The sequence below is a fragment of the Martes martes genome (assembly GCF_963455335.1).
Source record: "Martes martes genome assembly, chromosome: 13".
NCBI classification, from domain to species: domain Eukaryota; kingdom Metazoa; phylum Chordata; class Mammalia; order Carnivora; family Mustelidae; genus Martes; species Martes martes.
In genome coordinates, this window is record NC_137901.1 from 62,916,895 (window position 1) to 62,942,935 (window position 26,041).

Sequence of the window (26,041 nt, forward strand, 5' to 3'; positions counted from 1 at the left end):
ACTCTTACATTTATGGTCTGTTGGGTTTTTTAATAAGGATGCCAAGACAGTTCAACAGAGGAAAGAATAGTCTGTTCAACAAATGGTTTGGGATTACTGGCTATCCATATATACAAAAGCATGAAGCTAAACCCCTACCTCTTATCATAGGAAAAATTAACTCAAAATGGATCAGACCCAGATGTGAAAGCTGAAGCTGTAACGCTCTTAGAAGATAACATAGGAGCAAATCTTAGTGACCTTGAGTTAAGCAGAACCTTTGTAAATGCAGCATCAAAAGCATGAGCAACAAAAGAAAAACATATAAAAGCAAAATTAAAATCTTTTGTGTTACAAATGATACCATCAAGAAAGTGAAAAAATAACCTGCCATTTGGAGAAAATATTTCAAGATCGATATCTGATAAGGGACTTGTGTCCAGAATATTTAAAGAATCTTACAACTCAGTAATTAAAAAGGCAAAATAAAATATACAAATTTTTTTATAAAATATGATTTGACGGTGCCTGGGTGGCTCAGTGGGTTAAGCCTCTGCCTTCGGCTCAGGTCATGATCTCGGTGTCCTGGGATCGAGCCCCACATCGGGCTCTCTGCTCAGCAAGGGGCCTGCTTCCACCTCTCTCTCTGCCTGTCTCTCTGGCTACTTGTGATCTCTCTCTGTCAAATAAATAAATAAAACCTTTAAAAAATATATAAATTAAAATCTTTTGTGCTACAAATGATACCATCAAGAAAGTGAAAAAATAACCTGCCATTTGGAGAAAATATTTCAAGATCGTATATCTGATAAGGGACTTGTATCTAGAATATTTAAAGAATCTTACAACTCAGTAATTAAAAAGGCAAAATAAAATATACACTTTTTTAAATAAAATATTATTTGAGGGGTGCCTGGGTGGCTCAGTGGGTTAAAGCCTCTCCCTTTGGCTCAGGTCATGATCCCAGGGTCCTGGGATTGAGCCCTGCATCAGGCTCTCTGCTCAGCAGGGAGCCTGCTTCCCTTCCTCTCTCTGCTTGCCTCTCTGCCTCCTTGTGATCTGTCAAATAAATAAATAGAATTAAAAAAAAAAAGATTTGAACAGACATTTCTCCAAAAAGGTATCTACATGCCCAATAACACATGAAAAGATGTTCAACGTCATTAGTCCTTGTGGAAATATAAATTGAAAACATAGTGTGAGGGGCGGCTGGCTGGCTCAGTCAGTAGAGCATGCCACTCTTGATCTCAGATCATGAGTTCAAATCCCACTGTGGGTGAAGAGCTTACTTAACAAAACGGAAACCCTCCCACAAAACGTGGTGTCACTTCACTGAACCTACTAGGATGGCTATAATCAAAAAGATCAGCAGTAACAAATGTTGCCAAGGGTGTAGAGAAATTGGAACCCTCATACATTGCTGGTGGGAATGTAAAACACATAGCTATGAGGGAAAATAGTTTAGCAGTTCCTCCAAAAGTTAAATGTAGAGTTACCATGTGATCTAGAAATTCCACTTATATACTCCAGAGAAATGTAAAATATGTAAAACATAAAATATTACACACAGGACATCAGCAGGAATGGTGAAGTAAGGACCTTTGAAAATCTCCTCCATAAAAGTAGTGCTGGCAAAAATTCTCAAAATCAGCTTTCTCAGGGGCATCCAGGTGGCCCAGTCAGTTAAGCAGCTACCTTTGGCTCTGGTCATGATCCCAGGGTCCTGGGATTGAGCCCCACATTGGGCTCCCTGCTCAGTGGGGAGCCTGCTTCTCCCTTTCCCTCTGTCTACTACTCTGCCTACTTGTGCTCTCTCTCTCTCTGTCAAATAAGTAAATAATTTTTTTTTTTTTAGAAAAAACAGTTTTTTCAGAGTTCTGGAAATTAACCATAGGTTTACAAAAATCCAAAGAACTTTTATTTAAGAAAATTTGCTACATCTCAGAATAACAAGCTTGGCGACATTTTAACTTGTGCTGTTCCCATCCCTCTTTTTTTTTTTCTGATGGCCTTGATAACCAACAGTTCCACCAACTGGTACAGCAACCTTACAGCCTCTGAAGGAGGCTAGGAATGTTTAGAGCTCCCCCAAAAGCACCTTTCCTAGAGAAATGTCATTATTTGACCTACCTAGTAGTTCCTTGGAAATCTCCATTCACAAACCTTGCCTTTTATTTGACTTGACTCACTCTTGCTTGGTGCAAATGGCCTTATCTCTTGGGACACTTGTGATACACCATCAGCAGCAATTGTTTAACATCACAGCTGCCTGTGGGGATCTTAGTAGTTGAGAAAAATAAGAAGCTGGCTTTAAAAAAAATTTTTTTTAAAGATTTTATTTATTTATTTGACAGAGATCACAAGTAGGCAGAGAGGCAGGCAGAGAGAGAGGAGGAAGCAGGCTCCCTGCTGAGCAGAGAGGCCGATGCGGGGCTCCATCCCAGGACCCTGGGATCATGACCTGAGCTAAAGGCAGAGACTTTAACCCACTGAGCCACCCAGGCACCCCCAGCTTTAAAATTTTTTAAATGAAAAGCTGTGGAATGAGATGTTCGCACGGGCTTTCAAAAGTTTCACCATATTCTTGGGAAACTAGACGACTGTGTACATGCACAGAGCTCTATACCTGCCCGAGAAAGAATTGACAGGGCCTTAAGCCCTGACTGATCTTGAGGCTCTGTACAAGCAGGATGTGAAGGCCGAAGGCCAATGCAGTATTGTAAGCTGCCTGCCAGAGTATTGAAGGCATGTCTCAACATACATACACTCTCTCAGCAAAGGCTGAGATTCAAGGCATTTAAGGAATCTCTTTCAAATTATTAACTGACCACTAAGCTCAGTAGAGACTTAAGTGAACACATATGACAAAGAATACAGACTTTACAGAATTAGTTCAGGAAATATGTTAAACAACTACAATAAACCCAGAAGTGGTGGTGGGGAGGAGTATCTGATTTCCAGAGTTGTCACTTTATGTTATTTAGAGTTTCCAGCTTTCAACAATAGCAGCAAAAATGAAATATGCAAAGAAACAAAGTATAGCCCATACTCAGAGGGGGAAAAAGTAGTCAGTAGGGACTGTTTTGAGGAAGCCCAGACATTGGAGTAACTTTCAAAAAGACTGTAAGTCAGCTATTTTAAATATTTTCAAAGAACTAATGGAAAGCATGCCCAAAAAACTAAAGAAAGTATAAGAACACTGTCTTTCCATATAAACCATAACAATAAAGAACTAGAAGGTATTTAAAACAACAACAACAACCTATGGGATGCCTGGCTGGCTCAGTTGGTTGTGCCTTGGCCTCAGGATTGAGCCCAGGCCCCATGTTGGGCACAGAGCCTACTTTAAAAAACAAAACAAAACAAAACAAAACCCTCATAGATTTGTAGAATACCATTCAAGTGGGCCAGTACACATACTGAAAGTCACACAAGAAGGAGAGAAAGAAAGGGGTAGAAAGAATGTTTGAAGAAATAATGGCCCTGAACATAGCAAATTTGATGAAAACCATTAATCTGCATAACCAGGAACCTCAAAGAGATCCACACCCAGATGTATCATAATTAAACTATCAAAAACAAAGAATCTTGACAACAGTAAGAAAAAAGCAAACTAATCTTGTACAGTGGACTCTCAATAAGATTAACAACTGATTTCTTATGAGAAACCATCCAGGCCAGAAGGCAGTGGTATGATATAATCAAAGTGCTTTAAAAAAATTAAAAGATTGTCAACAAGAATTCTATATCCAGCAAAATTCTTCAACTAATGAAGGGAGATTAAGGCATTACCAAGTGACAAAAGCTGAGAGAATTTGTCTCTAATAGATCTGCCCTATAAGAAATACTGAAGAAAGGATGAATACCCAACATTTGCTTCAACATGGATGGGACTGCTAAGTGAAATAAGTCAAACAGAGAAAGACGATTATCATATGGTCTCACATATTTCTGGAACATAAGGAATAGCATGGAGGACATTAGGAGAAGGAAGGGAAAATGAAGGGAGGGAAGTCAGAGGGGAAACAAACCATGAGTGACTGTGGACTCCGGGAATCAAACTGAGGGTTTTAGAGGGGAGGGAGGTGATGGGGGGTGGTGAGCCTGGTGATGGGTATTAAGGAGGGCACATATTGCATGGAGACCTGGATGTTACACGCAAACAATGAGTCATGGAACACTACATCAAAAACTAATGATGCAGTGTATGGTGACTAGCATAATAAAATTAATTAATTAATTTAGAAAAAAAAGATATACTCAAGAGAAATGAAGGGACCCAAGTCAGTAACCCAAACCCACATGAAGAAATAAAGAACACTGGTATGAGCAACTGTATAGGTACGTATAAAAGACTATATAAAGGTCGTCTTGTTTATGACTCTTTTCTTGTGAGTTAAAAGATGACTGCTGAAGCAATAATTATAAATCTGTGTTAATAGGTATATAAAATAGATAAATATGCACTTTTATGACAATAGAACAAAGGCGAGGAAGGAATGGAGCTATAAAGGAGCAAAGTTTTTGTATAGAAATTATATTGATACAAATCCAAATTAGATTGTTACAAGTGAGGACATTAATTGTAATCCTGAGGCAACCACAAAGAAAATGACTTTTTAAAAAAATCACAAAAGGAATAACAAGATAATCGAAATGACACACTAGAAAATATCTAACACAAAACAAGGTGGTAATGAAATAATAGAGGAGCAAAGAAGACATAAGACATATAGGGAAAAAATAGTTAACTGGCAGAAGTAAATCTTACCCTATCATAGTTGCATCAAGTGGATTGAACACTTAAAAGGCAGAGATTGGCAGAATATTTAAAAAAAAAAAAAGCAACAACCCATAATCCAACTATATATGCTGTCTACTGGAGAGACACTTTAAATTCAAAAATAGAGTGGGTTGAAAAAAGGATGGGAAAGATATACCAGGCAAATTGTATCCAAAAGAGAGCCAGATTGGCCATCTTAATATCAGATAAAATGGACTTTAAAATAAAAATTGTTACTGGGGTGGCTAGGTGGCTCAGTTATGTGTCTGCCTTCTTCAGTTCAGGTCATGGTCTCAGGATCCTGGGATTGAGCCTTGCATCAGGCTCTCTGCTCAGCAGTGAGTCTGCTTCCCCCTCTCCCTCTATGATTCCTCTGGCTCTCATTCTCTCTCAAATAAATAAAAATCTTTTAAAAATATATTAAAAATGTTACTGAAAACTTAAATAAAGTGTTCATAGCTGTATTATGTATATTTTTTTTAAGTTTTATTTTTTTTTAGAGAAGGAGTTGGGAGGAGAAAAGGGAGAGAGAGAATGTTAAGTAGGCTCCATGCCCAGTGCTGGTCTAGATCTGGCAACCCTGAGATCATGACCTGAGCCAAAATCAAGAGTTGGATGCTTAACCGACTGGGCCATCTAATGACCCCTTAAGTTTTTAATTTTTTTAAGATTTATTTATTTATATTAGAGCATGAGTGGGGGAGGGGCAGAAGGCGAGGGAAACAATCTTAAGCAGTTCTGCACTGAGCCCAACACAGACCTTGGTCCCACGACCCTGAGATAATGATGTGAGCCAAAATCGAGAGTGGAACTTGTAACTGAAACTGAGGTACACCCAGGTACACAACCCTCCTTGAGTTTTAATTTAAATTCCAGTTAACATACAGTGTAATATTGGTTTCAGGTGTACAATATAGTGATTCAGCACTTTCAGTAAAACACCTGGTGCTCATCACAAGTGCACTCCTTAATTTGCACCACTTATTTAACCCCCGTCCCCCTGCCCATCTCCTCTCTCTCATCAGTTACAACGTTATTTATTGTAGCCAAAATGTAGGAAACATTCCAAATGTCCATCAGCTGATAAATGCATAAATAAAATGTATATCCATACAGTGGAATATTTATTTGACAATAAAAAGTAGTACAGTTGACCCTTGAACAACATGGGTTTGAACTGCATGGGTTTACTAAGATACACGTTTTTTTCAGTAAATACAGTATAGTACTGTAAATCTATTTTCTCAACATTTCCTTTTCTATAGCTTTATTGTTAAGAATGCAGTATATAATATATATAAGATACAAAATATATGTTTTTTGACTGTATGTTATTGGTAAGGTTTCTGGTCAACAGTAAGCTATTACTAGTTAAGTTTTTGGAGAATCAGAAGTTATACATGGATTTGCCCATGTCAGGGGTCCATGACCCTAAATTCCACATTGCTCAAGAGTCATCTGTACTGACTATACATGCTATATACCATGACCATTCTTAATCTTGGAAATATTGAGTAAGTGAAACATGTCAGCACAAAAAACTGCATTTTGTATGATTCCATTTTTATGAGACATTTGGAATAGTTATCCATAGAGATAGAAAATGGATAAGTAGTTGCTTTGACTGGGGGTGGAACGTGGGAGGTGGGAATGGGGATTGGCTGCTAATGAGGTTTCTCTTAAGGGATGAAAGTGTTTTAAAAAGTACATTGTGGGGCGCCTGGGTGGCTCATTGGGTTAAAGCCTCTGCCTTCGGCTCAGGTCATGATCCCGGGGTCCTGGGATCGAGCCCCGAGTCGGGCTCTCTGCTCAGCGGGGAGCCTGCTTCCCTTCCTCTCTCTCTGCCTGCCTCTCTGCCTACTTGTGATGTCTGTCTGTCAAATAAAGAAATAAAATCTTAAAAAAAAATAAATTAAAAAAATTAAAAAAAAAAAGAAAAAGAAAAAGTAGTACATTGTGGTGATGGTTGTACAATCCTGTGAATAAACTAAAAAACATTGGATTGTATATTTCAAATGAATTATAGGGTAAATGAATTATATATCAATAAAGTTGTTAAAAATACCTTTAAGAATCATGCTCATTTATAAGGAAATCATCATGTTTGAAAAATAATTTAAAAGAAAAGATTATAAATCACAGTGTTACTTATTTGTGGTTTACTGACAAAAAGAAAAACCAACAAATAAAAAAAATCCAAGCTAAAAGCTTTTTACTTACTATACTTTTGACACCAAAGCTGTTGGCTTTTCTACACCAAACAATTCTCTGATTCTCTGGCGACACTAAGTGGATGTCCAAGAATTAGTGTAGACCCCACAAGTTAAGGCTTCAATTCCACGAGACTGCCCCCATGCCAGTCTCAAGTCCCAGGCTCCTAGCAGTTCTGACCAACAAGCTATAAATTAGGGGTTCCCATGACCCCCTTCTCTGGTTTGATAATTTGCTAGAATGACTCCTATAACCCAGGAAGGCACTTTACTTACTGTTACTGGTTCGTTAAAAAGGATACAACTTAGGAACAGCCAAATGGAAGAGATGCATAAGGCAAGGCATGGAGGAAGGGGGTATGCATGGAGCTTCCATGCCCTGTACAGGCCTTCCACCCTCCCAGCACCTTGATGCTAGGAGCTCTCTGAATTCTGTAATTCAGGGGTTTCTATATATATTTTTTCTTTTTCTTTTTTTTTTCTATATATATTTTCATTGGTCGTTGGGGATTAACTTTGTCTCCAGTCTCAGTTCCCTTCCCTAGAGGTCAGGATGTGGTGGGACTTAAAGTTCCAAACCAGAAGCTATCTAAGGCCCCCCATAAGCTTTTGTGTCATGAAGATGCACCTCTCTCTCATATCACTTAGGAAATTGCAAGGGTTTTAGGAGTTCTATGCCAGGAACAAGGGACAAAGACTGGATATGTATTTCTTATTTTTATCATACTATCACACAAGTATTTAGCAACAACAAAAACCCATGGGCATAAGGATAGACATGTAGACCAATGGAATAGAACTGAAGGTTCAGGAATAAAGAATACATCTGTGGCCAATGGATTTTTAAAAAATTTCATTTATTTAGAGAGAGAGAGACAGCATGAGGGAGAGGGACAGAGAGAGAGAGAACCTAAAGGAGACTCCACACCAATGTGGGGCTCAGTTCCAGGACCCTGAGATCACGACCTGAGCTAAAACCGAGAGTCAAACAGTTAACCAGCTGCACCACGCAGCTGATCTTGGCCAGTTGATTTTTGACAATGGTGGTAAGACCAATCAATGGGAAAAGACTATTCTCTTCAACAGGTAGTGCTGGCACACTACGGTTTTCAAATGCAGAATAATGGAGTGGATTCCTACCTTGTACCATCTATAAAAATTAACTCAGGGCTCTTGGGTAGCTCAGTTGGTTGAGCGTCCAACTCTTGATTTCGGCTCAGGTCATTATCTCAGGATTGTGAGGTTGAGCTGGGCCTGGATCCCGCTTAAGATTCTCTCTTTCTCTCCCCCTCTGCCCCTCCTCCAGCTCACACTCACTCTCTCTTTCTCAAATAAATCTTTAAAAATTAACTCAAAATGGATCAAATACCTAAATATAAGAGGCAAAACTGATGACATGAAGAATATTCATGACTTTGTATTTGGCTATGGATTTTTAGACATAATACTCAAAGCATGAGCAACAAAAGAAAGAATAGGTAGATTGGACTTCATCAAAATTAAAAACATTTGTGAATCAAAAGACATGGTTAAGAAAGTGATAAGACAACCTAAAGAATGGAAGTGTTTGTACATCATTTGTCTGAAAAGAGTCTAGTATCTAGAATATTTAGAGAACACTTATAACTCAACAACAAAAAGATGTCTCAATTAGAAAAAGGGGCAAAAAACTTGAATAGACATTTGTCCAGAGATATACAAATAGCCAACAAGCACATTAAAAGGTGTTCAACATCCTTTGTAACTGGGGAATTGCAAATCAAAACCACAATGAGGTACCACCCATTGGGATGGTTGTAATTTTTAAAAAATTTTTAAAAGATTTTATTTATTTGACAGAGATCACAAGTAGGCAGAGAGGCAGGCAGAGAGAGGAAGGGAAGCAGGCTCCCTACTGAGCAGAGAGCCCGATGCAGGGCTTGATCCCAGGACCCTGGGATCATGACCTGAGCTGAAGGCAGAGGCTTTAACCCACTGAGTCACCCAGGTGCCCCTAATTTTTTAATTGAGCTGTAAATTGAGCTCAATTTTAAATTAAGCTGTAATTTTTTGGCCAGGATGCAGAGTTACTGGAATCCTTGTATGTCAGTAGTGGGAATGTTAAATGGTTCAGCTCCAGTGGAAAACAGATTGATGATTCCTCAAAAAATTTAACATAAAGTTCCTGTTTGACCTAGCAATTCCACTCCTAGGTAGCTATCCAAGAAAAATGAGGAAAACACTCCCATACAAAAACTTGTGCACAGATATTCATAGCAGCATTATTTATAATAGCTAAAAGATGAAGACAACCCAAATGCTTACCACTGGATGAATGGATAAACAAAATGTGATTTATACATAAAATGGAGTATCACTTAGCCCTAAAAAGGAATAAAGTACTGATACAGGCTACAACATAGATAAACCTAGAAAACCTCACTGAGTGAAACAAGTCAGACACAAAAGGGCACATATTTTGATTCCATTTATATGAAATCTTTAGGCAAATCTGTAGAGATAAAAATTGGTGGTTTCCAGGGGTTGGGGAGCAGGGATATGGGGACTTTTAATAGGCACAGGGATTTTTTTAGATGATGAAAATGTTTTGGAACTACACAGAGGTGATAGACACACAACATTGTGAATGTTCTAAATGCCACTGAATTGAATCCTTTGAAATGGGTAGTTATAGGTTATTTAGTGAATGTCATCTCAACAAAAAGGAGGCAGGAGGAGAATGTGGAGGGTAGATTTTGGCCTTCAGGCCGCAGTTTGCAACCTCCTGTCTAAGCATTTGCAAATGTTTCCCCTTTGTTAGAAACAGCTTTTGCTTTTCACCTTGTGACCTCTTACTCCAGCTTACTTGTCACCAAGGAAGCCTTTCCTGACCCACCAGACTGAGTGAGCAGAGTCACAGCATCTCACTCTATCCTGGGCCATAGCAGTTAGCACCCTGCCCTGTGTTGCTGTTGCTTGCTTCCTTGCCAGAAACCCTTATCATGTGTCCTTAAGGGAAGGGTCTGGGTTACATTCACTTTCCTTATCCTTAGCTCCTTGCATGGTGCCTGGCGCAAAAGGAAGCATTTTTGCATTGAATCTTTGTCAGCTGCGGTCCTCAATATGCACTTTCCCGAAGCACACAGCACACAACACCCCTGCAAGGTGGACTTTACTAGGCTCACAAGCAGGTCACTGGTTCAGGGCCACACGTGTAGCCTCTGGGTGGGTCCATGAAGACAACCAGTGCAGGAGTCCAGGTCTCTGTCTTGATCTCAGGTGTTCTCTCTGCTCCACCTCTTCTTGGCTTTAGACTTCTCTAGCATTGGTCCTCAAAAATACTGTCTCCATATTGTCTCCAATTTTCCCATCCTCACCTGGGAGGGTGAGTCTTGTCCTGTCCTTACTGTTACTTAAGAATTCTCTTGCTCATTCTTCTGCTAGAGCGCACACACTAGTTTACCAGTTGTTCCCCTGTTCTTCCCTCCTTCCAGCCCTTGGCAACCATTCGTCTGCTCTGTCTCTCTGGATTTCCCTATTTTGGATGTTTCATATGGGGTCTTTGTGAATGGCTTCTTTCACTTTGCCTGTTTTCAAGGTTCATCATCTTGTAGCATGAATTGGTACTTTGCATAGTACTTCAGCATAAGTGTCTTCAGTAGAAAACTACAAAGGAAAGGTTCTTTAAAAAGAAAAATGTTGAAGCCTTTGTTTGCCTTTTTATGGAGTGAGGGTAGGTGGCAGATACACTGGGGATCTGAATTTACCCACAGACTGCAGAGGGGCTCATTCGACTGTGATAGCTATTCGAATGTTGGATTCTAGGGGCTTGAGCTGTGATGCTGTCATGTCTCATTTACTTACATCTCTTTACTTTGCTTCTTGAGCATTTGACATTGGATATAAATATATAGCAATTCTTTGCTAGAAAATAGAAGTTCTAAGTTTTATAAAAGATATTAGCCTAATTAATTTTTAAAAAGGTATTAGCCTTATTGGGGTTTACTAAGTACAGTTTTTGCTATTTATAAATTTCAGAAAACCCAATTTTCAAAATTAGCCCATAATCTCCTCCTCCTGATTAAACTACACTTTTAACATTTTAGTTTTTCTTCCCAAGACTTACTTTATATGAGTATTTATGTGTATGCATAGAATGTACGTATATATAGATTTACACGTATAAACATTGAATGTACACTTACACACATCCACAAACATGTATAAATGCATACCTACGTGTATACACACATTTTACATTTAACAAATTGGGACCACTATCTTACTGTTTTGTAGTCTTATTTTCTCCCTGGTGTTTGCGGCCATCTTTCCACATCAAATGTAGAGTTGTATCATGTCTTTAATATCTAATAGGCTTGATTTTTATTAGAGAAACTATTATCAACGTATGAGACTTTCATTTTAGGAACATTTGTTTTAACAATTTATATCCTTTCTTTTCTCTCCCTTTTATTGCAAAATGTCTTGTCTTAGCAAAACCGTGTCGTTGGGGCAATGCAGCTCTACTCTGTGGATAGGAAGGTTTCACAACCCATAGAAGGCCATGCTGCTGCTTTTGCAGAGTTCAAGAGTGAGGGGAATGCCAAGCCTGCCACCCTTTTCTGCTTTGCTGTACGTAGTCCCGCAGGGGGCAAGGTAAGCTCTCCACTTTGTCTTCACCCTCAGAAAAGTGTCCTGAGTGAGTGTTGGGAGTCTCTGTCCAAGTGTAAACGTTTAGCCAACGTTTCAAAACCAGTTTATAGTTGGGAGTGGGGAACAGCCTTCAGGTGCTTCATGGAAATGAAAGTTCTTAGAGTATTTAGAGCAACTCCCTGTTGTACGCGTTGGTGGTTTCAGAGCCAGTCTTTGTAAAGTCACTAATGTGAGGTCAGCTCTACCAATTAATTGGTCCCTTTGCCCTAAAAAAGTCCACTTTGACAGAGTCTCTTGAGCTTGGGCTATGCACACGTGGTTTCTGTTCTCACACAGCAGGCTCGTGGAGGCAACAGCTGTGAAAGAACCAGTGCACACACGCCTATCCTAATGTAAGGCGTGGGTCCTGTGTGCTTCTGGCCAGGTGGTGGGAGCTGCAGAGTGGAGGCCATGCTCTGGGAGCAGGTTGAGTTTTATTAGGCTCAAGTACATGGCTAGCATCTGTTCACCGGGGTTGCTGTGGGCAGAGATATGAGGTGTAAGAATTCAGGGTGTTGGATAGACCTACGGTTCCATAGTTGCGTCACTCACCTCGGGAGTGGCCTTAAAACAGTGTCCTTATCTCAGTATACTCTTGTCAGAAATACTTCCTGAAGTCATTATTTTGAGTTGGTCACTAGCCCTCAAGTGTTCCCCAAAGAAGACTGCTAAATCAGTATGCTAAATATTAAATATTCTTCATTGGATACTTTGGTCTCCTGTGTAATATACATCATGCCCTCCTTAGCTGAGAACCAGTAGAAAAATAGGAGTCAGGCAAAAATGTCTTATACTGAGGCTTTCCACCTTGTCATAGACAGAGCTAGGCAGCCACAGGTACCCTTGAAAGGCAGAACCTGTCCCGCCAAGCTCCCTGTGAAGAACACACCAGAACAAGCCCCCTGTAAGACAGGTGTGCCCATTTATCTCCTGGACTCAGCTGTGAGGCAGGCAGTTCCCCTCAGGGCAGAGCTGCGGCTAGGAACAGTCTTCCATGGTGGGGACCCCCCCACAGCAGCCATCCCAAGAGCCACCTCATTTTGTGGTTGAATCTCACTTCCCCTACCACAGTGGCAGGTGTGGGTCCCTTCAGTAGACCTCTCAGCCTTTGCCCCCTGCGCACACCCCTTCTAGTCCAGCCCAGCTGCACTTATGGGAATGGCTCAGTAGTCTCCTCCTATGGATCTGAGTTTTGTCTGGACTCCATTTCCTTTTTCCTTTCTTTCTTTTTTTTTTTTTTCTTGTTCCTTTCTTATAGGAAAGTACCACTTGCCGATAGTTGTGCCCTTCTCCTGCCACCTCCCAAAGAAGCCTGGCTTTCTTACCCATGCCTCTGCTTCTGTTGACCAATGTCCCCATTCTTCCCAACTCCCAAGCAAGAAACACGGCCCTCGAGCTCCATTCTATTCCTGTTACCACTGTCCATCCTCTAGCAAGTCTCATTTCTATGGCAGATGAAGCCCTTGTTACCCATATTTGGGTTAGAGAATAGTCATTTATTAGGTCCTCAGACCCATCCCACCCCTCAAAAAGAATTTTCCCAAACTACCATTTCTTTTAAGTGCCTGTATGCTAGGAGTTTAGTCTCCCTGCATCTTAACTTGCAGTGGCCCCTGCTCACTTGCTACATTAGCCCTCCCCTTCTAGCCCATCTCGCTGCTTACCTCAAGCCTCTTTGGTGTTTCCCCCTCCTCTCTGCCAGGCCAAATCCACACTATTCTCTAAGTTTACACTCATCAGTTTCTTCTGCTGGGCATCCCCTCCAACCCCTGTCTCTTTGTGTCTTTGACCACCCTTACTTGTGATTTTTTCCAAACTTGTTTTAGCTTTGGTACCTTTCCATTAGATGAGAGGAACTTGAAGCTGTTCTTATAAAAGCAGGGATGGAGCCCCTTATCCACTCTCATTCTTCCTGATTCTCATGAACCCTCCTCTCCAAGCAAAACCTTGAGAAGCTCTCAGGCTTTTGGCACAATCGACTGTCTTGTGAGTTTGGCATTCAGTTACAAGATCTTGTCTACTAACTGATTTGTCTTAGTCTGAGCCATGTCCAGCAGAGCCCCTGGTTTCATGGGCTTCTACACTAAAGCCCAGAGAGGGGAGAAGCAATTCGGCCAACATGCTGGAACTAAATGTTGCTCAGGTTTCCAGTGTTGTTTTTTTCTGTATCCTTGATGGTGGGCAGCAGGTTAGTGAGTAGCATGAGCACTCCAACCGAGAAACTGTCTTTTTTCTTTGTAAGTTTTATCATTAGCCCTACAAAGTGTGAGCTGTGGCTCTGCTTACCAGTGGGCATTGGTTAGCATCAGTCTGCCACCAATATGTTTACTTGGATTGACTTAAATTTCTTCTCTAGTTGCACATAATTGAAGTTGGACAGCCTGCAGCAGGAAACCAGTCTTTCGTAAAGAAAGCTGTGGATGTGTTTTTCCCTCCAGAGGCTCAGACTGATTTCCCAGTGGCTATGCAGGTATGAATGTGCTGCCCACTACATGAGTTAGAAGAAATATGGATCTGGTGGGGTGGTGGGGAACAGCAGGTAGCAGGTTCCTGTGCTTCAGAAGATGCCTGAATAGATATATTAGAACATGAAGAAGATAACGTTGATGCCCATGTTCTAGCTCATGCTGTGTTAACATGCTCTGGAAAGGAGCACTCTTTTTCTGCAAACAGGGACTTTGTCCAACTCATACCAAAGTCGCAGGCCTTTTCCTTTTTATTACAAAAGATTAGATGTCCTCTGTATTACAGAAATATAAAGAAGAAAACATTCTTCATAGCTGAACCAATTGGATGTTTACCACTGGATGAATGATCAGAGATCTCACTGTTTGTCATATTTAAAAAGTTAGATACACTTTCTCACAAAATTGGGATCATATTTATATATGTAAGATCATACAATCTACTCTCCCAGGGTGCCTGGGTGGCTCAGTGGTTTAAAGCCTCTACCTTCAGGTCAGGTCACGATCCCAGGATCCTGGGATCGAGCCCCGCATCGGGCTCTCTGCTCAGTGGGGAGCCTGCTTTCCCCTCTCTCTCTGCCTGCCTCTCTGCCTACTTGTGATCTCTGTCTGTCAAATAAATAAAATCTTAAAAAATAAATCTACTCTCCCTTTTTATTTTTTATTTTTTTGCCCAGTACATCATAGGCATTTGGTATGACATAAGGTATGATATTCTTTGTTAATATTTTGAGAAGTAAACATTTATTTTTATAATTGTAGGATGGTTTAGCTGTTGGCTTTTTTTCTGTTCTCACATATTTGACAATACTTAATGATTATTTCTTTTTAAATTTTTTTTTAAATGATAATTTTTTAAGCTTGATTTCTGGAAATAGATATATAATCAAATACATTTTTTCCCCACAAAGAGAAATTGACCTTTTTTCTGTTTTAGAGAAATATATATTGTCCATAAATTTCCAACAATATCAATAAACATAACAATAGAATTAAATAGCAACTAAAATCCTACCCCACTGCTAACTGTGACTACCCCTTTGGAAATTTTTTCATATGCATGCATTTGTGAAGATAATACAAATAGAGTCTTTTTTTTTTTTTTTAAGATTTTATTTATTTGTCAGAGAGAGAGAGAGAAAGCAAGGGAAGCGGATGGTAGAGGGAGAAACAGGCTCCCTGCTAAGCAGGAGCCCGATGTAGGACTCGATCCCAGGACCCCAGAACCATAATCTGAGCCAAAGGCAGACTCTTAACCAGCTGAGCCACCGACGTATCCGTACAAATAGAGTCTTATGAAAAATGGCTTGGCACTGGCCTTCAGCTTTATGACCTTCTCTGTGTCATAGACCATCCCACACCAACTAAATATATATAATATTTTAATGTCTGTATCTTCTGTTCTGTGGATATCTCTTAACTCATTTAGACAGTCCCCCAGTGGGTATTTATGTTTACAGTAAACACTTGTAGGAGTATTGTAATCCAATGCTCAGTCCAAGGATAAACTCCTACAGATGAAACTACTGGGTTAGGGACGTGTGCACGACCATGCCGGACAATGTCTAGTGATGTTCATGCCCTCCCTGTGATTATTGTCAAGATGGGGTGGGTTTACCACTCGTACGCATCTTGTTAATTGCCTCTTCCTGATCTTGGCAGTTTTTCTCTTGGGGTCTCTATCTTGTAAGAACTCTGTGTAGTTTTCGGATACTAAGTGCCTGGTGTGTTTCAAATAAATATTTCTCTCTAGTCATAGCAAAAGTTTATTTGTGGTGTGTTCCAGCTTGTGGAAGATTTGCATTTTTGTGTGGCTTGGGTATCATGTTTTGAAAAGAATTCTACACCCAAAGTGATGAAAATATTCACCCATATTTGCTTCTTTTACTTTCTTAGTTTTATTTACTTTTTATGTAAAAATCTTTGACCCACCTGGAATTTACTTTGATCTAAAAAATAAGATGAAGGGCCAGTTCTTTTTTTTTTTTCATAAGATTTTATTTATTTATTTGACAGAGAGTGAGCACAGCAGGGGGAGCAGTATGCAGAGAGAGAGAGAGAAGCAGGTTTCCCTGCTGAGCAGGGAGCCCAATGATGGGCTTGATCCCAGGACTCTGGGATCATGATCTGCGCCGAAAGCAGACGCTTAATGACTGAGCCACCCAGGCACCCAGAGAGCCAGTTCTTTACGCTCATCCCCCATCCCCATATAGCCAGCTGGTTATATCAGCATTGTATACTGGGTAAAGTCTGTTTTCTACTGTTATGAAATACTACTCATTCATGTTAAGTTCTTATATATGTTTGATTCTATCTCAGGGTTCTCAGTTAAGGTTTGTTTGTTTTTGTTTCTTCCTATTCTGGTACTCTGTTTTTTGCTACCATACTTTCAAAATTACTATAGGTTTGGGGTGCCTGGCTAAGTTGGAGGAGTATGTGACTCTTGATCTTGGGGTCATGAGTTTGAGCCCCACTTGGGGTGTTGAGATGATGTGAATAAATAAACTTGTTAAAAAATAAATAAAGCGTTGTAGGTTTTATAATTTTTTTAAGTTTATCCAGAACTTTCTCCTTATTTTATGAACTCACAGCTTTTTCTGAAGGGGTTTGGTAAGAAAGTCGGGGAGAGGATAGTTAGATCTGAAAGACAAATGGAATAGCCTGACTTATTGGACCTTTATTTGAGAGGAGTCAGGGAAAGTATTGGCTTTAAAACTAGTTCTCAAGTGGGCATGACTAGAATCAACTTGGGATCCATGTCTCAGTAGCACACTGCTCCCGCCAGTGATAAATGACCTATTGGGCTAAGGAACTCAAGATCCTCTTTCAACATTTGTGAACCCTTTTGCCCTATTTGGCTTCTCCTTACTTTTCTACTTGTTCTCTGTCTTTCTATAGATCGGAGCTAAACATGGTGTTATTTACTTGATCACAAAGTATGGCTATCTTCATCTGTATGACCTAGAGTCTGGCGTGTGCATCTACATGAACCGTATTAGTGCTGACACGATCTTTGTCACTGCTCCACATGAACCTACTTCTGGAATTATCGGTGTCAACAAAAAGGGACAGGTATGGAACTTTGAGGGTTCATCTCCCATCTTTTCCATTGACTGGGGACTGCAGCTTAACTTTTCCTCCTCCTTCAGGAAAGTGATCAAATATAGTTAGCTCCTGTTATTCAGCTTAAACCCGTGTCTCCCTTTTCCTTCCTACCATCGCTTTGCCTCTCAGATAGCACCATTCTTAACATAGGATTGATTCTGAGAAGAGTAGCTCCCTGCACAGAGCTTCTACCAGTGGAGCAGTGGTTCTGATACATACCACTAACATGTTCAGGCCAGGCACATGTTAATTGGGGAGGGCTGAAAAGCAGGTACTATTCTACCTAAATTACCTTTCTCAACTAAAGTTAAAAAGACAGAAGAAGGAAATCTGTGCTATAAAAAAAAAAAAAAGAACATTGAGATGAAAAACTATCACTTCCACCTACCCAACTAGGTCATTTTGGCAGAGTCATCTTGGGTGCATCAATAGTCAATTTCTACGAAACTTGATGTTTTTCTCATTTAACCATGATGTTGCTCTACCATGGTATTTTCTGCTGCCATTAGGTGTTTGGCTCCTGTGCATCTTGTCACTATTGTAGCCAATGTTCTAGACATACCCAGCCTGAGCCTTAGAACTTTGCTGATACTGCAGTGCCTGCGAGTGGGATGTTGGCAGTGTGTATATATGGAGCACTGTCCAGGGTTAGGCCAGTTTCACTTGTTGGTTCTTTACAGGTGCTGTCCATCTGTGTCGAGGAAGATAACATTGTGAATTATGCAACCAATGTGCTTCAGAATCCAGACCTTGGTCTGCGTTTGGCCATTCGTAGCAACCTGGCTGGGGCAGAGGAGTTATTTGTGAGAAAATTCAGTACTCTCTTTGCACAGGGGAGCTATGCTGAAGCCGCCAAAGTAGCAGCATCTGCACCAAAGGTAATGGCCCTCAACTGCTGTGTGCCAGCCTGAGAGTAAAATAAATTATAAAAATATTCACTACTGATGTTGGAGTTTCTTAATTGTTTTTTTAGTTGTTTTAGCTTTAAAATTTTGCACCAGTGGCATGACGACGACGAGACAAATCAACGAAAAGCATATTCCTGCTACAACATTTTTTACAAAAAATTCTTTCAGTTCTTATTTATGTGCATATGTATTTCACACCCAGGTTCTTAGCATAGAAAATGCAGAGCTATATTATACATCAAGTGGTTGTACCACATTTTATTTACTCACATTCTACTCTTGACTTTCTTCACTCATCGGGAGTGTAACAGTACTGCCTAGGGCATTTTCTTTTATTTATTTCATTAGGATAAACTGTCCTGGCCCTAGTTCTGCTTCTGAGCAGATAAAAGGTTTTGAGTTGCTTCTCCTTGAAAGGGACTTTTCTGTCTTTCAAGTGATGCTTATAAGCAAACCATTTCTAATCTTCACCCAGGACTTTGAGTATTTTGAATTAGAATGTATGTAATGGTGGTAGTACTTCGCTACTGCAAGGCTGACTTAGAAGCCTAATTCTCACCCTTGTTAGAAGTCACTTGTGGGACTGACATCCATTGTGTTTCTGGTCTTTTTTTTTTTAAGATTTTATTTATTTATTTGTCAGAATGAGAGAAAGAGCGTACAAGCAAGGTGAGCGGCAAACAGAGGGAGAAGCAGGCTCCTCACTGAGCAGGGAGCCCAATGTGGGACTCGATCCCAGGACCCTGGGATCATGACCTGAGCCAAAGGCAGATGCTCGACTGACTGAGCCACTCAAGCGTCCCTGTGTTTGTGATTTTTGCTGAAGGTGGAAGCCATTGCCTTGGTAGAGGACTTTCTGTCCTTGACAATTAATTCAGGGTAGAATTTCCATTGGCATATATTTTATTTATTTGAGAAAGAGAAATAGTGAGAGAGAGCACAAGCAGGGAGTTGAGAGAGAAACGGGTTCACTGTGAGCAGGGAGCCCAATGTGGGGCTCAATCCTAGATCACGATCTGACCTGAAGGCAGATGCTTAATGGCCTGAGCCACCCAGGTGTCCCGGATTTTTTTTTTTTTTTAAATACAGGCCAGTTAAGTAAAGGGACAGCTTATGATTATAACATAACAATGTACATTTCCATTTGTCATCAGGGAGTCCTGCGTACCAGTGACACTGTTCGAAAGTTCCAGAGTATTCCTGCCCAGCCTGGGCAGGCCTCTCCTTTGCTCCAGTACTTTGGAATCCTGCTTGATCAGGGTCAGCTCAATAAACTTGAATCCTTAGAACTTTGCCGTCCAGTGCTTCAGCAGGGACGCAAGCAACTCTTAGAAAAGTGGCTGAAAGAAGATAAGGTACAAACACGACATCATAACCCTCAGCACCTTTTGAAAATGAAGTCACAGGTTCCTCTGGTCCTAATCTTGCCCTGTCTCTTTGGCACAACACAGCTGGAGTGTTCAGAAGAACTTGGAGATTTGGTCAAAACTGCTGATCCTACACTTGCTCTGAGTGTGTATCTTCGGGCGAATGTGCCGAGCAAAGTTATCCAGTGTTTTGCAGAAACAGGCCAATTCCAAAAAATTGTCCTCTATGCCAAAAAGGTAATGCATGCCTAACCATTAGCATTTCACAGACACTTAATTTGTGGTGTGTGATTGCTGATTCTTAGGTTTACGAAATACCCTTCCTTCTATGGCAGTGCTCTAGTGTGAGTTGTCGGTGTTGCTGCTAGCATCTGTCACTCAGTGATAATGATTCTATTTTATTCGCTTCAGTTTTTTATTTTCCTGTCTTGTGTTTATAGTCCTTCCTGTTCCCTTCCAGTTGGGGATTTTCTGATAATTTTTTTAAGGTTTTATTTATTTGAGAACGAGAGAGAGAGATAGCAAGAAAGAGCAGAGCAGGAGCAGCAGACAGAGGGAAAAGCAGACTCTCCACTGAGCAGGGAGCCCAAAGTGGGGCTCGATCCTGGGACCCTGGGATCATGACCTGAACTGAAGGCAGACGCTTAACCTGCTTAGCCACCCAGGTGCCCCTTCTGTAATTTTATCTTGTTCTTTTTCTCCCTTTTCCCTCATCCCCCTCAGCACCAACTGTGTGTTAAACCCATGTTTCAGCGGGGGTCCACTGCAGCCTGTCCATGAAGCAAACTGGCCTGTGTGCTAGGTGTTGGTCAGAGCTGGCACACTGGTCAGGGTGACTTCTTTGTGGTCCAGGCTGTTTGTGTAGTTGATTGATTGTACCTCCACATACATGGCATCATCACATAAGTGGGTGTTGTGTTTGGCATAGGTGCAGCATGTACACATGCTAATATCATTTCTCATTTCTTTGTAAACACAAGTTCGAAACAAAAGATGGGAGCTTTTTTTTTTTTCCTTAACCACTCAGAGTGTTTTGTTTATTTTTCTGATGGGTGTCCCCTTGCCTCTAGGTTGGCTATGTCCCAGACTGGATCTTTTTGCTGAGGAGTGTGATGAGGATCAGTCCAGACCAGGGCCTACAATTTTCTCAAATGCTAGTACGAGAGGAAGAGCCATTGGCCAGCATTGACCAGGTGAGCATCAGCGGTTGTTTGAGACAGCTTTTTGTGGCACGTATAACTGTCAAGATCTCTTTTGTTTTTCTCTTACCAGTGTCTTCATTCTTTTCTTTGTCTGCTATTAATCTTCCAGTTGTAAAAATCTGATGTACCAGGGAAGCTTGTCTTCTAGTCTTTTATTGTTTGAATGTCTGTCATTTACTTTTGTTTTGAAGTGTTTTAGAGGATTTATGTGTCCAGTTGTGAGAATCTTATTTCTTTGTGTGGTGGTTGGGGATGGGGAGTGAGGATGTTATTTGACAGCAGTAGCCCCACCCCGAGCCCCACCTCATTATCCTCTGCTGACTGAGGCCACCTGAATTCTGCCTGTATACCTGGTTATGGTGAGTGCTTTCGAGTCTGCAGACTTTCATCTTGTGGGTGTCTGGCTAACCTGGAGTTAGGTGAACGTGAGACTATTATTTTAGCATAACGTAGTTAGTGTTTAGATATAAACACATGTCTAGTTGCCTTCAGTAAGCTGTGTGCAAAGGGCTCTGGGTAATACAGAGATATGTAACAAAGCTTGAAGCAAGGCAAAACCAGCAACCTGTATAAATATAAGTACAGTTATAGTGGGTTTATACATCGTGGAATTTGCAGGATTTTGGAGATCATGATTAAGGGGTTTGAGCCAAATTTATATAGATCTCAAGGGGAAAGAAAACTCCAGATTACATCTGGATTGTATTTCATAGTTCTAAAGTATTTTTTTTTTTATTTATTTGAAAGAGAGAGAGAGGGAAAGAGCAAGCACAAGCAGAGGGAGCAGCTGGCAGAGGGAGAGAGAAGCAGACTCACCGCCGAGCAGAGAGCTCGATGCAGTTCTCTAACCCAGGACCCTGGGATCATGTCCCGAGCTAAAGGCAGACACTTAACCGACTGAGTCACCCAGGTGCCCTCTAGAGTATTTTTTTTTTAAGATTTTATTTATGTATTTGACAGGCAGAGATCACAAGTAGGCAGAGAGAGAGAGAGGAGGAAGCAGGCTCCCTGCCAAGCAGAAAGCCCGATGCGGGGCTCAATCCCAGAACCCTGGGATCATGATCCAAACTGAAAGCAGAGGCTTTAACCCACTGAGCCACCCAGGTGCCCCCCACTTTTTTTTTTTAAGATTTTATTTATTTATTTGACAGACAGAGATCACAAGTAGGCAGAGAGGCAGGCAGAGAGAGAGGAAGGGAAGCAGGCTCCTCGCTGAGCAGAGAGCCCGATGCGGGGGCTTGATTCCAGGACCCCGAGATCATGACCTGAGCCAAAGGCAGAGGCATTAACCCACTGAGCCACCCAGGCACCCCTAGAGTATTTTTAATATAGACTTTTTTCTTGTACTTAAACATGGAAACACTTATACAATCAGTAAGTTCATTATCTATATTTCACTTCATATTAAGGCTTATTCTTTGATATCTATTTAACTCTGATGATTGGTATCTAAGTCAATGTTTGTGTTTTCCTAACTTGCCTGAATAATTAGCATATAAGGGCTAGACAGCAGGTGTTGACTGCCTCTAGAATTTAAGTAATGGATTGTTAAGATTGCTTGAATCACTTCAGAGAATTTGGGGGATTCACACTGATAAAATTACTTCCTTTGATATACTTGAGTAAAATGCCCTGTTGTTGAATATGACATGGGTGATATATAATTTCACAAAATTTCCTAAAAATTAAGGCCATGAATTACTTGAATTTTGTAATACAAGAAAATGCAGGGACACCTTGCTGGCTTATTCAGAAGACCCTTAATCTCAGGGTTGTGAGTGTGAGCCCCATGTTGGATGTAGAGATTACTAAAAGAAAGAAATAAAAACTTTTAAAAAGGCAAAGGAAGAAACTAATTATTGAATTTCTAAATGAGATTCAATTTCAGGAACTATTTGAATAGGAAAATAAAATCCATTTCCTTTGGGTAAAAATGTGGCTTGCTATCTGTTTCAGATTGTAGATGTTTTCATGGAAAACAGTTTAATTCAGCAGTGTACTTCCTTCTTGTTGGATGCCTTGAAGAATAATCGCCCAGCTGAGGGGCATCTCCAGACTCGCCTGTTGGAGATGAACCTGATTCATGCACCCCAGGCAAGTGCCATTTCTAGGTTGAAACAAAGGGACAAAGGACCTGTTTCATTTCTGTGTGGAACTTGCACACCTAAACACAGTGCCTTTGGGCTGGGATGTGCTAGTGCCTCAGTGGACATTCTCTAGGACCTTCCTACAAGAGATTTCCAGAATCCGTGGTACAAAACTTCCATAGAAACAATTACAACTTTCATAGAAACAATTACAAAAACAAAATCTTTTTTCTTTTTTCTTCTTTTCTTCTCTTTTTTCTTTTCTTCGCTGTGGTAAAGTATCCATAATAGAATTTAGTATTTGAACCATTTTTTAAAAAATATTTTATTTATTTATTTGACAGAGAGAGACACAGCAAGAGAGGGAACACAAGCAGGGGGAGTGGGAGAGGGGGAAACAGGCTTCCTGCCAAGCAGGGAGCCCGATGCGGGGCTCCATGCAGGGCTTGATCCCAGGACCCTGGGATCATGATCTGAGCTGAAGGCAGACGCTTAACAACTGAGCCACCCAGGTGCCCCTATTTGAACGATTTTTAAGTGCACATTTAAGTGGCATTAAGTACATTCACATTGTTGTGCAACCGTTAACCACTATATATTTCCAGAACTTTTATCATCATCACAAATAGAAAATCCATATCCATTAACTCCCCTTTCCCTCCCCCAGCCCATGGTAACACCCTATTCTACTTACCTTTTCAGTGAATTTACTTGTTCTAGATACTTCATGTAAGTAGATTCATATGATATTTGTCCTTTAGTTTGGCTTGTTTCATTTAACATTATTTTCAGGATTCATCCATGTTGTAGCATGAATTAGAATTCCATTCCTTTTTATGTCTGAATAATATTCCATTGTATGTGTATACCGCATTTTGTTTATCCATTTATTTGTTGATGGACATTGGGTTGCTCTCACCTTATAGCTGTTGCAAATAGTGCTGCTGAGGATATTGGTGTGCAGGTATAAGTTTCAGCTCCTGTTTTCAGCTCTCTGGGGTACACATCAGAAGGAGACTTGCTGGATCACGTGGTAATTCTGCATGTCACTTGCTGAGGTGCTACCATACTGTATTCCAAGCAGTTACACCATTTTCTGTTCCTGCCACAATATATGAGGGTTCCAGTTTCTTCATATGTTTGCCAGTGCTTGTTATTTTCTGGGCGTGTTTTTAAAAAAATAGGGGCGCCTAGGTGGCTCAGTGGGTTAAAGCCTCTGCCTTCAGCTCGGGTCATGATCTCGAGGTACTGGGATCGAGCCCTGCATCAGGCTCTGCTCAGTGGGGAGCCTGCTTCCTCCTCTCTCTCTGCCTGCCTCTCTGCCTACTTGTGATCTCTGTCAAATAAATAAAATCTTAAAAAAATAAAAAATAAAAATAAAAATAAAAAAATAATATCTATCCTAAATGGGTGTGAAGTGGTAGCTCATTGTGGTGGGGCATTTCTTGAACTGAAAGTTGGGGGGTTGTTAAATCACATGTATATGCGTTTTTTTTTTATTAATTTTGCATATGTATGCATAAAAGGAGTTTGGAGAAATTTACATCAAGCTTTTAGCTTGATGGTTGTCTGAGTGGACAGGATCGTAGTTCACTTTGTTCTTTACTTATTTGTCTTCTAGTTTCTTTTTCTTTATAGTCATGTATTGTTGTTGTGATTAGGAAACACTGTGTTAATTATAGTGTTCTGTGATTTCAGGTTATTCCAATCCACAAGTTATAGCTGCTCTTGTGTGGGTCATGTTTCACCTCTAGGAAACAAAAGTGCTATTAATTTGGTGTTTGGTGTTCTGTTGAACTCCTATGAGTTGGTGATTATATATGACAGCTTTTATTAAATGAGCTTTGAAGCAGAAACTAGACACCACTCAGGAATTGAGCAGATATACCCTAAGAAGAGCCCAAACCCGAAACAGGGGCAGCCTGGATGGGTGCACAGCTGGACACAACACCCAGAACATTGGGGCAGTCTTCTCTGGATGTCAGAGGCTGGATGATATTTTCCTTCTTGGCTCATCTTATATTTTCTGAGTTCTTTAAATGATCCTATTGCTATAATAAGGAGGAAACTTTTTTTTCTAAAGAAGATAGTAAGGATAGGTCTGAAGAAAACAAAGGGTGGGGAGCATCAGATAAGTTCCAGATATTACAAAACTGTGCTCTCAGCACTTGGTTTGGATTGCTAGGGAGCCCAGAGTGTGCATTACCCTGGAGCAGCATGATGTTAACTAGGTCTGTGGTCACTGTATGGTTGGTACTCCATATCCAGGAAGGAACAGGAAAGAGTGTGCTGGGTGACACCCAGGAGCATGTCTCACTCGTAGACTCACTCGTAGTTAGATACTGAGGGTCAGATCACTTAACAAGGCAGCGAGGTTGCTCGTTGACTCACTCATTCTTAGTCCAGAGGTTGGTTATTTAAAGATGGTGTTAAGCTTCATCAAAATTCTTTCCAGGACTGTTAGTTGTTTTTCACATGTAACCCCCTGCGCACGCACGTGCACACACACACACACACACACACACACACAACCCCTCCCCTCCCCAATTCTGCCTTCAACCAAATTGAGAAGCTTAATGAATACCAGTAGGATTTGTTACTTCCAGGTCTAATTGTAACTGTTGCTAGTCCAAGGATTGAGCTCATTAAAGACTCATGCTCTCATATTGACCTTGACTTGCCATAGAAAACTGTACAAATACGATGGCTGAAAAGCCAGAACAGTAGCCTGGCCTGATCCCAGTAATATGCTTTAGGGCAGAGCCTCAGCCTTTTATACACACCTGGCCCTGTACCCTAGGAGGACAGCACCTTGTTCAAAGAGCCTCAGGCCACTTGCAAGGTTGGCTAGTGCTCTGCTCGGAGGTGGGGAAGAACCTGGACCTGGTAAAGCCTCTCTCTCCTATGATTACTTTCTGGAGCTGTGCCCTGGGAGACATGGTTTGAGCAGCTACTGTTAAAAAGTTATTGCCACAATTCAGGCTTTCTTCCTGACCTCACCATTTCATAGGTTGCAGATGCCATTCTTGGAAATCAGATGTTTACTCATTATGATCGGGCCCACATTGCCCAGCTCTGTGAGAAGGCCGGCCTCCTGCAGCGTGCCCTGGAGCACTACACGGACCTCTACGACATCAAGAGGGCTGTGGTCCACACTCACCTCCTCAATCCCGAGGTATGGTGCACCGCTGGGGCACTTCTGTTGTGGATGACACCCACCTGTCATTAGGGTCACATGCTCCCAAAATTTCCCTATGTCTGTGG

At 40.9% G+C, this 26,041-nt stretch overlaps 1 protein-coding gene across 2 annotated transcripts in view; it reads left to right on the forward strand.

Annotated features, from left to right (window-relative positions):
• Positions 1-26,041, forward strand: part of CLTCL1 (clathrin heavy chain like 1) — a gene marked incomplete at its 5' end in the record, with an annotated part of 96,588 nt that overhangs the window by 26,143 nt on the left and 44,404 nt on the right. For both annotated transcript variants that reach the window (XM_080821231.1, XM_080821230.1), the window contains 9 exons: positions 11,446-11,607; positions 14,000-14,113; positions 17,007-17,180; positions 17,894-18,091; positions 19,276-19,476; positions 19,573-19,725; positions 20,559-20,681; positions 22,647-22,784; positions 25,788-25,952. In XM_080821231.1, coding sequence (XP_080677357.1) covers positions 11,446-11,607; positions 14,000-14,113; positions 17,007-17,180; positions 17,894-18,091; positions 19,276-19,476; positions 19,573-19,725; positions 20,559-20,681; positions 22,647-22,784; positions 25,788-25,952 — 1,428 coding nt within the window. The remainder of the gene's footprint in view (positions 1-11,445; positions 11,608-13,999; positions 14,114-17,006; positions 17,181-17,893; positions 18,092-19,275; positions 19,477-19,572; positions 19,726-20,558; positions 20,682-22,646; positions 22,785-25,787; positions 25,953-26,041) is intronic.